The sequence below is a fragment of the Somniosus microcephalus genome, chromosome 34 (assembly GCF_052327205.1).
Source record: "Somniosus microcephalus isolate GS21.2 chromosome 34, FLI_Smic_1.0, whole genome shotgun sequence".
NCBI lineage: Eukaryota > Metazoa > Chordata > Chondrichthyes > Squaliformes > Somniosidae > Somniosus > Somniosus microcephalus.
Window position 1 is genome coordinate 369,851 of NC_141020.1, and position 13,772 is coordinate 383,622.

Sequence of the window (13,772 nt, forward strand, 5' to 3'; positions counted from 1 at the left end):
CACAATCCCAATGGCCCAAGTACTTCATGGAATGTGATGGTTCCTGGGGGAGGGGTTTGGATGTGGAGGACTGCAGGTGAGGATTGAACAGGTTACAGATAAATTTAGATGAGGGAGGGCCATCTTGACTTGTTATTCCAGAACGTTAAATATAATTTACATCTTCCCCCAATCAGGTCATGGAACAGTTGAGGGTTTTCACCTCCCTTAGGGACCATTCCAAATGTTCATTGGTTTTTTATGAAGAGGTTCTTCCTGACCTTTCTCCAGTTTTAACCATATCTTGAAGTGATGCCCTGGATTAACTTTATCCACACACTATATCTTCTATATATCTATACGGTCCCCTCTCAGTCACCTCCTTTCATGGCCATTCCTTGTAAATCAGTCCTTTTGATTTATATAGTTACTAGCTGGGGTGCCCGGCGTTGCCCAGGCTATTTTGTAAAACTGGTTATGAGACTGGTGGGCTGGTCACTCTCCTCTCCTCTCCCTCCCTCCCTCCCCCTCTCCCTCCCCCTCTGCTCTCCCTCCCTCCCCCTCTGCTCTCTCCCTCCCTCCCCTCTCCCTCCCTAGCGCCTCAGGCCCGGCCCGACTCACCTCGGTACCAGAACGGAGTCAGTCCGACAACGGGAGGCCGGGTGCCCATCGCGCCGAAGCGAGCCCGGGGTTCCTGATGGTTAACACGGCGGCCCTTTGGACCCGGTTGGCCGGGCGGCAGACGAACGCCTTTCGCTGCGGACTCCCGTGTCCGATTGCGGTCGGGGATGGCTCGTTGGAAAGCCGCGGTTTTCCCGGTCGCGCACTCACGGCAAGAGAGAGAGAGTGAAGGAGAGAGTGAGGGAAGGAGAGAGTTTTCCTGCGGCCGCCATTTTGTGAGGCACTAACGGCAGTTTGAAGGATTAGGCCCCGCCCACACACACCATGAAACGCCCCCTGTGATGCAGCACGCTCCCCCCGTAGGATTGGTCACCCTTCACGTCACTCAATGCTAATGAGCAGATTTCCCCCGTATGATTGGCCAACCGCTAATGAGCGGATTTTTTAACGTTTTTTGTATACTGTCCGAACAATTTTTGTCTGACCAAAAGGTAAATACACCTATGACACTCCCCTGATCATCAGCTTTCTTTTGATATAACATACGTGTAGATACACTCTAACTTTTGAGTGTATAGCTGACAGAGAGACAGAGAGACACCAACTGCTTTTTATATATATAGAAAAGATATAAGATAGTTAAATGGGTGGAAAAAAGTTAGCTCCAGAACAACAACAATTTGCATTTATATAGCGCCTTTAACGTAGTAAAACATCCCAAGGTGCTTCACAGGAGCGATTATCAAACAAAAGTTTTACACCGAGCCACATGAGATAGTAGGACAGGTGACCAATGGTCTAAGAGGTCAGTTTTAAGGAGCGTCTTAAAGGAGGAGAGCGAGGCGGGGAGGTTTAGGGAGGGAATTCCAAAGCCACGGCCGCCAATGGTGGAGTAATTAAAATCGGGGATGCTCAAGGCCAGAATTGAAGGAGCGCAGAGATCTCGGAGGGGGTTGTGGGGCTGGAAGAGGTTACAGAGATGGGGAGGGGCGAGGCCATGGAGGGATTTGAAAACAAGGATGAGAATTTTAAAATCGAGGCATTGTTTAACGGGGAACCAATGTAGGTCAGCGAGCACAGAGGGTGATGGGTGAACGGGACTTGGTGCGGCAGCATTTTCGATTAGCTTAGGAGATGGGAGGCCAGCCGGGAGTGTACTGGAATGGTCGAGTCTAGAGGTAACAAAGGCATGGATGAGGGTTTCAACTGCAGATGACCTGAGGCAGGGGCCGAGTTGGGCGATATTACTTTTAAGTTAAATTATAAGGGGACACAGGTTCAAACTAGTAAATTAAGTTTAGGTCTGGTATCAAGAAAATCCTCTTGTGGCAGTGTTCAACACCCGGAATGGTCTTTGAGTGGAGGTGGGGGTAGAGACAAAAAACCCAGAGTCATTAAACAGTTAGATTGGGGAAGAGTAGGGTTTTTCTGCATAGAATTGCCTTTCTCATTCGTAACAATCTTGCGATGCTAGGACCAGCCTCCTTGGATTTGTGAGGATGGGTGAATGTTCTGCAGTTATGGTAACCAAGGAGTATTTATATGGAATTGTAAGATTTGGAATCACAGGTCACACACACATTACCCAAAAGGTCTTGGGAGTTGTAAGGCATTTTATTAAGGAGCAGCAGTTTAAGTTAAGTACAACACGCAATCAAGATAGACATACGACTGTGACAAGCAGCTGGTATTGGTCCCGATTGGACAGACGGCTGCCGTGCGCCAACAGCTCTTCCCTTCCCTTCACCGTCTGTGCTAAAAGCTCTTTAGATATCTCTTTTATTCTCTTTTTAGGGGTGGGCCTAAGGTAGATTATCAAAGATAGAGTCAACAACCTTTCTAGCGAACCGTAGACAGCGAGTCTGGAAACGAGGTCACTGCCATGGTGCAGAATGTTAGAACATCTGCAGGGAACCAAGAACATCAGCAAATTCTAAGCGTCTCCAGTTATTCTAACACCAGTCTGAAGAGACTTTTTTGTCTCAAGTTTTTGCTTCCAATTCACATTTAGTACAGGATGTTCCTCAGAAGATTAAATGGATGGGGAGCCATGGTGGGTTAGATTGTAAAAACAGGGATAAAATTCTCCACAAGATGGCAGTGGAGTTCTAATGGAAGGAAGATCAAAGTCCAGAGAGGAAGTTAATTTCCGTTTACACTTTTACTGCGATGTGAGGCTCGGCCTCCTTTGGATTATCTGTAAATGGAAGGAATTGCAGTCCAGAAAACGCTGGTGAGAATCAGCAAATTCATGTAGTAAAAATAGAATTTGATTTAATTGGGATAATTTCACAAGACCCCAGAGCTGAGCATTGTGTGACACGAGTGGGGGTTGGAGACGCGGCTAAAGGACTAAGGCCTGACTCTTTAACCCCACTATATTCAGTCACTGTAAAGCAATGGCCCTAAAGAAGAAGGCACTCCTCAAACACAAGGAAAATTCAGGGTATTTGAAGTTGGATATTTGTTTCGCGTTCCCTGCCCATAAGATGCAGATGCTGGAATCTCATTCATTCTGTTGTTGCTTCCCCTGTCTCCCCATTGAGTCGTGTTCCTAGCCCAGAAACCAGAGCTCATAAGTTCAAATCCCACCAGCGCAACTTGTTAATTTGGACTCAATATATCTAGGATTGTGTGGGTTGGCTCCAAATAAAATGACCACGGAAGCTGCCGGGTTGTCGTAAAATGTCAGTAATGTTCTTCAGGGGTAGAACCTGCTGCTCGCACTACACGTGACTCCGGTCCAACCCCTACCCGCTTTGGGCCTACACGTGACTCCGGTCCAACCCCTACCCGCTTTGGGCCTACACGTGACTCCGGTCCAACCCCTACCCGCTTTGGGCCTACACGTGACTCCGGTCCAACCCCTACCCGCTTTGGGCCTACACGTCACTCCGGTCCAACCCCTACCCGCTTTGGGCCTACACGTCACTCCGGTCCAACCCCTACCCGCTTTGGGCCTACACGTGACTCCGGTCCAACCCCTACCCGCTTTGGGCCTACACGTGACTCCGGTCCAACCCCTACCCGCTTTGGGCCTACACGTGACTCCGGTCCAACCCCTACCCGCTTTGGGCCTACACGTGACTCCGGTCCAACCCCTACCCGCTTTGGGCCTACACGTGACTCCGGTCCAACCCCTACCCGCTTTGGGCCTACACGTGACTCCGGTCCAACCCCTACCCGCTTTGGGCCTACACGTGACTCCGGACCAACCCCTACCCACTTTGGGCCTACACGTGACTCCGGTCCAACCCCTACCCGCTTTGGGCCTACACGTGACTCCGGTCCAACCCCTACCCGCTTTGGGCCTACACGTCACTCCGGTCCAACCCCTACCCGCTTTGGGCCTACACGTCACTCCGGTCCAACCCCTACCCGCTTTGGGCCTACACGTCACTCCGGTCCAACCCCTACCCGCTTTGGGCCTACACGTCACTCCGGTCCAACCCCTACCCGCTTTGGGCCTACACGTCACTCCGGTCCAACCCCTACCCGCTTTGGGCCTACACGTCACTCCGGTCCAACCCCTACCCGCTTTGGGCCTACACGTGACTCCGGTCCAACCCCTACCCGCTTTGGGCCTACACGTGACTCCGGTCCAACCCCTACCCGCTTTGGGCCTACACGTCACTCCGGTCCAACCCCTACCCGCTTTGGGCCTACACGTGACTCCGGTCCAACCCCTACCCGCTTTGGGCCTACACGTGACTCCGGTCCAACCCCTACCCGCTTTGGGCCTACACGTGACTCCGGTCCAACCCCTACCCGCTTTGGGCCTACACGTGACTCCGGTCCAACCCCTACCCGCTTTGGGCCTACACGTGACTCCGGACCAACCCCTACCCACTTTGGGCCTACACGTGACTCCGGTCCAACCCCTACCCGCTTTGGGCCTACACGTGACTCCGGTCCAACCCCTACCCGCTTTGGGCCTACACGTCACTCCGGTCCAACCCCTACCCGCTTTGGGCCTACACGTCACTCCGGTCCAACCCCTACCCGCTTTGGGCCTACACGTCACTCCGGTCCAACCCCTACCCGCTTTGGGCCTACACGTCACTCCGGTCCAACCCCTACCCGCTTTGGGCCTACACGTCACTCCGGTCCAACCCCTACCCGCTTTGGGCCTACACGTCACTCCGGTCCAACCCCTACCCGCTTTGGGCCTACACGTCACTCCGGTCCAACCCCTACCCGCTTTGGGCCTACACGTCACTCCGGTCCAACCCCTACCCGCTTTGGGCCTACACGTGACTCCGGTCCAACCCCTACCCGCTTTGGGCCTACACGTCACTCCGGTCCAACCCCTACCCGCTTTGGGCCTACACGTGACTCCAAGCCCACACTACGTGGCCTCAAAAATGCCTCCGTTGCAAAAACGATTGCTGTCAAGAAGGCCCATCATCACCACCTTCGCAGGACCACTGGGGATGGACAGTAAATGCGGTCTTGCTAACGACGCCCGTATCCTGACCCTTGAGCGTCCGCTTCAGCAAAGCTCCTCAAACACGGTCAAAGAGCCAAGCCCCCTGCAGTCCTTGTCTACTGTGGACTAACTCGCTCACTCCAGTTCATGCTCACAAGAGCCTGAGTGACAGAAACCGGCTCATTTATTCTCCCCTCCCTGGCGCAGGAGCATCAAAGCAAATTGACAACCCATAATCCAGGCTGACTCTCCAGTGCAGTACTGAAGGGGGCGCTGCACTGTCGGAGGGGCAGTACTGAGGGAACGCTGCACTGTTGGAGGGGCAGTACTGAGGGAGTGCCGCACTGTCAGAGCAGCAGTACTGAGGGAGTGCTGCATTATCAGAGGGGCAGTACTGAGGGAGCGCTGCATTATCAGAGGGGCAGTACTGCAGGAGTGCTGCACTGTTGGAGGGGCAGTACTGAGGGAGCGCCGCACTGTCGGAGGGGCAGCACTGCAGTAGTGCTGCACTGTCGGAGGTGCCATCTTTTAGATGAGACGTTTACTTGAGACTCCGTCTGTCCTCTGGTGGATGTTAAGATTCCCCGGAACTTGGAATGTGAAGGGTTAAATCCGATTTCAGTGGAAAGCTGGGTTGGGAGGAAGTGGGCCAACACAGAACAAATGACAGCTTCTTAATGAAGTATGGGATGTAGATAATTAATTCTAATGGATTCAAAGGGAAGTTAATTAAATATTGAAATTAAAATATTACACTATTAGCTGATGATCAGTCTTATATGGTCAGAAATAAATTAAACAGGGACCAAATCTCAAAGGGTTTACACACATGTTACTGACTGGAGAACTGAGGGCCAGAGAAGAATCAGAAAAACTCTGTGCTTAGTCATTTTCTCCCGCTTTCAAAACACGATCAGCTTGTGCTCAATGTGATGTTTCAGGAGCAGCTTTAGAATATGTGGTGTGTGTGTGTCGAAAGAAAGAAAGACTTGCATTTCTATAGCACCTTTCACAACCACCGGACATCCCAAAGCGCTTTACAGCCAATGAAGTACTTTTTCGAAGTGTAGTCACTGTTGTAATGTAGGAAACGCGACAGCCAATTTGCGCACGGCAAGCTCCCACAAACAGCAATATGATAATGACCAGATAATCTGTTATAGTGATGTTGATTGAGGGATAAATATTGGCCACAACAGCAGGGAGAACTCCCCTGCTCTTTTTTGAAATAGTGAGAGAGCAGACAGGGCCTCGGTTTAACACCTCATCCAAAAGACAACACTTCTGACAGTGCAGCATTTCACGGGGAGTGTCAGTCTAGATTTTTGTGCTCGTGTGTCTGGACTGGGACTTGAACCCACAACCTTCATGACTTAGAAGTGAGGATGCTACCACCTGAGCCACAGCTGACACCTGTTTATCTCGCTGCTTGTCTGAGGGAGCTGCAAGCTGTGTCACTAACCCCCATGGGAACCAGCACCTTCAGGAGAGGAGAAAAAAATTAGAACACGAGCAGAAAGTAAATGAGGCGAGTTATTTACGCCGAGCCCTGCCAGCCCAGCCGGTCTAGGGTCTGGTGAAAGCTGAGCAAATTTGTAATGAAAGTTCAGGGTTATGCTGATCTGGAATCCAGCTTTCTGCTGTGCCTGACTCATTCTGCATCTGATCTATGGGATAAACTGCTGGTAAAGTAGAGAATTCTCTAAATATATGGTCTGGTTCTGAAAGTTATGTAGCTCCCCAAACTCTGCAAACATCCTCAGAATCGCAGTCTGTCTGCCACAATTCCAGAAGACCCCTTGGTGCAAGGAATGTCGCATTGGGATGAGTGAAGTGACTCTACACATGATCCAGAATGATTTCTGTTAGCGTTTCTGTGGAGTATCACTTTGACAGCAGACCTCTCACTGCCACGCTGCCCTGTGTATAACCCAATAGTCAGATGGTGATCTTTGTGACTGTGACCGTGATAAACTATCCCATCTCATCCTTCTCGATATGCAGCCTTCTCGACTTGACTACTCCATCCTCCTGGGTGGGACTGCACTCGGCTGGTTCTGTTCTTATCTATCTAATCGTAGTAAGAGAATCACCTGCAATGGCTTCTCTTCCCGCTCCCGCATCGTTACTTCTGGTGTTCCCCCAAGGATCTATCGTTGGCCCCCTCCTATTTCTCATCTACATGCTGCCCCTTGGTGACATCATCCGAAAACACATCATCAGGTTCCACGTGCACTGACGAGACCCAGCACTACCTCTCTGGAACCCTCCACTGCCTCTGATTTGTCACACTGCTTGTTTGATTGGATGAGCAGAAATTTGCTCCAACTAAATATTGGGACGACTGAAGCCATTGACTTTGGTCCCTGCCACAAACTAATTTCCCTGACCACTGTTTCCATCCCTGGCAACTGTCTTAATCTGAGCAAGACCATTCACAGCCTTGGTGTTGTGTCTGACCCCGAGATGAGTTTCTGACCACATATCTGCTCTATCACCAAGACTGCCTACTCCGCTCAACTCCGACCCTGCCTCAGCTCATCTGCTGCCGAAACCCTCAACCCTGCCTTTGTTATCTCTAGACTTGACTATTCCAATGCACTCCTGGACGGCCTCCCATCTTCCACCCTACGTAAATTTGATTTCATCCAAAACTCTGCTGCCCGTATCTTAACTCGCTCCAAATCTCATTCACCCATCACCCCTGTGCTCGCTGACCTTCACTGGCTCCCAGTCCGACAACACCTCAATTTGAAAATCCTCTTCCTCATTTTCAAATGCCTCCATGGCCTCGCCCCTCCCTATCTCTGTAGCCTCCTCCAGCCCTACAAGCCTTCGAGATCTCTGCACTCTTCCAATTCTGGCCTCTTGTACTTCCCCGATTTCCATCGCTCTACCATTGGTGGCCGTGCTTTCAGCTGCCTGGGCCATAAGCTCTGGAATTCCCTCCCTAAACCTCTCCACCTCTTTAGCAAGGTTCCCTCTTAAGCATATGCAAAACTTTGAATGAGCCGTATAACCCGTTACAGGGACCGTGCACCCAATTTTAAATTAGGGACACCGTTGCTCTCGACCTCTTTTTTAAGGTGCTCCTTAAAATGGCCAGTAAGCTAACAAAGCGATTACATCTTCAAACTCCAACCAGTCTCTCTCAGTTTTTTCATTTATGTTTATTTTGTCATCATCTGTAAATAAACTTTTCAATTCTTGAAAAAAATTCTATTTTATTTTAAGTGTCGCCATGGTTTTTGTGGAAATTGCCAAACCAGGAGGTTTCTAATTTACTAGATGTCCGAATTTGGCTGCTAGCAAACTGACCTCGCGACCCGGGGAATAGGCAGCCAACCCTTGTCATTCTAGCATCAGGTTATATTTTGCAGTTGTACACTCGAACCGCCCGTGCAAATAACACGTCATGAGGATGCATTTCAGGGCGACTTATTTCCCAAACAAGTGGGGATCAGGCTCCAGAGCTGGTTTGGGCTTAGTGTGGATCGGCCCAGTTCCTTAGTTCCAGTTCACAGCAGGTCAGCAGGTAACGGTGGCTGTGTTTGGGGAGGAAGGTGTTTAAGCAGATCCTCCACCCTAGCTTTCAGACTTTAGCCTCCAGCATCTCGAGAAAGAGTTTGTGCATTGCTACTTTGCCCTCTGCCCTGATTCGACGGAAGCACTGCACGGCCTTGTTTGCTGTTTGACGGAGAAGTGGTAAAGTCATCAGCAGCTTGCCACCACGGTGAGGATCCTCCACATGTTGGCTCTTCTCGTACTCCTGGAGTGCTTCGTGAAGGACATCCTGGAGTTTCTGAATCGCCTCTACGTTTTCAATATTCGTTGAATCTGTAACCAATAATGAAAAACATGAGGCCTGTTCCTGCTTATTTTAACCCTGTTTAGACTTTCTCCCATTCCCCTCGGAGTGCAGGTTTGGCTCAGTTGGTTTCACTCTCACCTCTGGGTCAGAAAGTTGTAGATTTGAGCCCCACATCAAGCCTTAATCATATAATATAAACTGATAGTCCAGTACCGTACTGAGGGATTATTGCATTGTTAGAGGTGCTGTCCTGGAGCCATGGCCGAGTTTACCTGAACCTTTAATATCCAACAGTACAAGTGCATGTGTGCACACATATGTGCGTGTGTGTATGTGTGTGCGTGCGGCGCATGTGTGCGTGTGTCTGGGCGTGGTGGTGTGCATGCGTGTCTGTGGGGGTGCATGTGTGTGTGTGTGCGTGCGTGTCTGTGGGGGGGTGCGTGTGCGTGTACGGGTGGATGGGTGTGTGTGTGGGTGTGTATACGCAGGTCCGTGTGCACGTGCGTGCGGCACATTTCTGTTGTTAACGAATGGCAAGTGTCACCTGGCTTTAACTGTATACCTACTGCCCATATCAGGCACTTGGAGACGGGCAGTGCGCGAGAGATCCTTGTGCACAGGAATATCCAAACTACCGCTCATGGCCACAGGGGCCCAGGCAATCAGTCCTGTTTGCCCTGAAGTATCTCAGTCATTGTCCTGTCCTGCTTGAATCTTGTGGGCTGGGTGTGTCAGAAAGGGCTGTTCTTGTTGCTGTTGCTTCATTGGTGGTTTAGAATCAGGAACTGGAAGACAAAACACTCCCGCCCTTTGAACATTCATGTGGCGCCCCAGTGACCCACCGTGGCATTGCTCACAGTGAGTGAGTCATAGAGTTATACAGCACAGAAAGAGGCCCATCGTGTCCACGCCGGCCATCAAGCCCTGTCTATTCTAATCCCATTTTCCAGCACTTGGTCCGTAGCCTTGTATGCTATGGCGTTTCAAGTGCTCATCTAAATGCTTCTTGAATGTTGTGAGGGTTCCTGCCTCTACCACCCTTTCAGGCAGTGAGTTCCAGATTCCAACCACCCTCTGGGTGAAAAAGTTTTTCCTCAAATTCCCTCTAAACCTCTTGCCCTTTACCTTGAAACTATGCCCCCTGGTTATTGACCCCTCTACTAAGGGGAAAAGTTCCTTTCTATCTACCCTATCTATGCTCCTCATAATTTTGTACACCTCAATCAGGTCTCCCCTCAGCCTTCTCTGCTCTAAGGAAAACAACCCCAGCCTGTCCAGTCTCCACAGCTGAAGCGCTCCAGCCCAGATAACATCCTGGTGAATCTCCTCTGCACCCTGTCCAAGGCAATCACATCCCTCCTATAGTGTGGCGACCAGAGCTGCACACAGTATTCCAGCTGTGGCCTAACTAGCGTTTTGTACAGTTCCATCATAACCTCCCTGCTCTTATATTCTATGCCTCGGCTAATGAAGGCAAGTATCCCATATGCCCTTTTAACCACCTTATCTACCTGTCCTGCTGCCTTTAGGGATCTATGTACATGCACATCAAGGTCCCTCTGATCCTCTGTCCTTCCTAGGATCCTACCATTCATTGTGTATTCCCTTGCCTTGTTAGTCCTCCCAAAATGCATCACCTCACACTTTTCAGGGTTAAATTCCATTTGCCACTGTTCTGCCCATCTAACCATCCTGTCTATATCATCCTGTAGCCTGAGGCTTCCCTCCTCGCTATTTACAACTCCACCAATTTTCGTGTCACCTGCGTACTTACTGATCATACCTCCTACATTCATATCTAAATCATTAATGTACACTACAAACAGCAAAGGACTCAGCACTGATCTCTGCGGTACACCACTGCACACAGGCTTCCAGTCACAAAAACAACCTTCGACCATCACCCTCTGCCTCCTGCCACTAAGCCAATTTTGGATCCAATGTGCCAAATTGCCCTGGATCCCATGGGCTCTTACCTTCTTGACCAGTCTCCCATGTGGGACTTTGTCAAAAGCCTTACTGAAGTCCATGTAGACTACATCAACTGCACTACCCTCACCAAACACACCTAGTCACCCCCTTGAAAAATTCAATCAAATTGGTCAGACATGATCTCCCCCTGACAAAGCTATGCTGACTATCCCTGATTAATCCCTGCCTCTCCAAGTGGAGACTAATTCTGTCCCTCAGAATTTTTCCAATAATTTCTCTACCACTGATGTTAGACTCACTGGCCTGTAATTCCCTGGTTTATCCCTACTACCCTTCTTGAACAATGGTACTACGTTAGCTGTTCTCCAGTCCTCTGGCACCTCCCCTGTGGTCAGAGAGGTTCTGAAAATTTGTGTCAGAGCCCCTGCAATCTCCTCCCTTGCCTCACACAGCAGCCTGGGATATATCCCGTCAGGGCCTGGGAATTTATCCACTTTTAAGCCTGCTAAAACCGCTAGTACCTCCTCCCTCTCAATACTAATTTGTTCAAGTATATCACAATCCCCCTGCCTGATTTCTATGCCTACATCGTCCTTCTCCATAGCGAACACAGATGCAAAATATTCATTTAAAACCTCACCTACATCTTCCGGCTCTACACACAGATTGCCACTTTGGTCCCTAATGGGCCCTACTCTTGCCCTTAATATACTAATAAAACACCTTGGGATTTTCCTTTTTTTTGCCTGCCAATGTATTTTCATGCCCCCTCTTCGCTCTCCTAATTTCTTTTTTAAGTACCCCCTGCACTTTCTATACTCCTCTAGGGCTTCCACTGTTTTTAGTCCTTTGTATCTGCCAAAAGCCCCCCTTTTTTTCCTAATCCATTCTTGTATATCCCTTGACATCCAGGGTTCCCTGGGTTTGTTGGTCCCACCCTTGACCTTTATGGGAACATGTTGGTGTTGTACTCTCTCTATTTCCTTTCTGAAAGACTCCCACTGCTCTGATGTGGATTTTCCTACAAGTAGCTGATCCCAGTCCACTTTGGCCAGATCCTGCCTTATCATATTAAAATCGGCCTTCCCCCAATTTAGAACCTTTATTTCTGGTCCAGCTTTGTCCTTTTCCATGACCACCTTAAATCTCACCGAATTATGGTCACTCACCAAAATGCTCTCCTACTGACACTTCTACCACTTGCCCGGCTACATTCCCTAGAATTAGGTCCAGTACCGCCCCCTCTCTTGTAGGACTTTCTACATGCTGGCTCAAAAAGCTCTCCTGGATGCACTTTAAGAATTCTGCACCCTCTAAGCCTTTCACACTCTGACTATCCCAGTTAATATTGGGGAAGTTGAAATCCCCTACTATTATTTCTACACTTCTCTGAGATTTGCCTACATATCTGTTCCTCTATCTTCCCCTGACTGTTTGGAGGGCTATAGTACACTCCCAACAAAGTGCTTGCCCCCTTTTTTTTTTAAGTTCTACCCATATGGCCTCATTAAAGGAACCTGCTAAGATATCATCCCTCCTTACACCAGTAATTGACTCCTTGATTAATATTGCGACACCCCCTCCTTTTTCACCCCCCTCTGTCTTGCCTGAAGATTCTATACCCCGGAATATTGAGCTGCCAGTCCTGCCTCTCCCTCAACCATGTCTCTGTGATAGCAACAATATCAAACTCCCATGTGTTCATCAACACCTTCAATTCATCTGCCTTACTTGCAAGACTCCTTGCATTAAAATAAATGCCATCCAGCCTTGCCATACTCCCTTGTGCCGTTACATATTTGCTGTGCCTTCCAGGCTGACTTGTTTTTTCCTCTATATTTGGCTGTGCATCACCCCCTACTATAGCTCCACTCCGTATCCCATCCCCCTGCCAAGTTAGTTTAACCCCCCCCCCCCAACAGTTGTAGGATACAAGGAGAGAACCCTGGAGTTAATGTTCAAATAAATGAATATAAGATCCATTGGGGGAGAAATGGGAAGAGGGGCTAAGTACAGATACCATTGGGAGAGAGAGACTGGGTACTGGGGTTATCCCTTGCTCTCCCCCTTCCTTTCTCTCCCCCTCTCTTGCTCTCTCCCTTTCTTGCTCTCCCCCTCCCTTTCTCTCTACCTCCCTTTCTCTCTCCCTCTCTTGCTCTCCCCCTCCCTTTCTCTCTCCCTCTACTCTCCTCTTTCCTTATTCTGTCTCTCTCTGCCCTTTTTGTAATTATTTGCACCAATGGAAAGTAACAATGTTGTGTCAATCAATTAGATTGATGAACTCTTAATTACAAAATCAATTTCTGTTCTTTCCCCACCCCCTTTCCCAATTCTTTCCCAAGGGAGCAATTTTCCTGCAATGCCCTTAATGTCTATTATACCCACCCAGGCCGGCAATCTCTCTCGCCTTTACTGACTGTATGTCATTATTCTGGGCTATTGGAGACACTGACATCGCAGACTAGACAGCAGCACCTTTGAATAGGCGTCTGTCGATAGCATAGGTCACGTCTCTCGCTCAGGAAGTGACAGATGTCAATAACTTTATCGGTCATCAGCTTCCTTTTAGCAAACAATTTAAAGAGTTCTGACTCGTACTTTGTAGCTGTGTGGAGCCCTCAGTTGGTGCATTTTATCCCTGCGAGATCGTCCTTTTGTAATTAACAGGCGCCACACCAAGAGCTCCTAGTATTAACCACAGAGAAAATATGTCCTTGACAAAGAATCGAGAATGTAAAGGGAAGGACCAAAAGACCAGGGACCCTCAGAACCCTGCACAAAATCCGTGAGAAAACGAGGCATGATCAAACTCGCAGTTATAACCCTCGCTTACACCCCACCCGCAGTATAAGGCCCTCAGTTATAACACTCTCTCTCACCACCCGCAGTATAAGGCTCTCCATTATAACACTCTCTCACACCCCTCAGTTTAAGGCCCTCCGTTATAATAGATACAGTACATAGATACATAGAAGATAGGAGCAGGAGCAGGCCATTCGG

General features: G+C 49.3%; 1 protein-coding gene across 3 annotated transcripts in view; it reads right to left on the reverse strand.

Moving 5' to 3' along the window:
• Positions 1 to 6,342: 6,342 nt before the first annotated feature.
• The window catches only part of LOC147096631 (estrogen-related receptor gamma-like), a 62,841-nt gene continuing 55,411 nt past the window's right edge, over positions 6,343 to 13,772 (reverse strand). For 2 of the 3 annotated variants that reach the window (XM_085973176.1, XM_085973177.1), the window contains exon 5: positions 6,343 to 8,866. In XM_085973176.1, coding sequence (XP_085829302.1) covers positions 8,622 to 8,866 — 245 coding nt within the window. In that variant the 3' untranslated portion in view covers positions 6,343 to 8,621. The remainder of the gene's footprint in view (positions 8,867 to 13,772) is intronic. The other variant, XM_085973174.1, reaches the window with a different exon arrangement.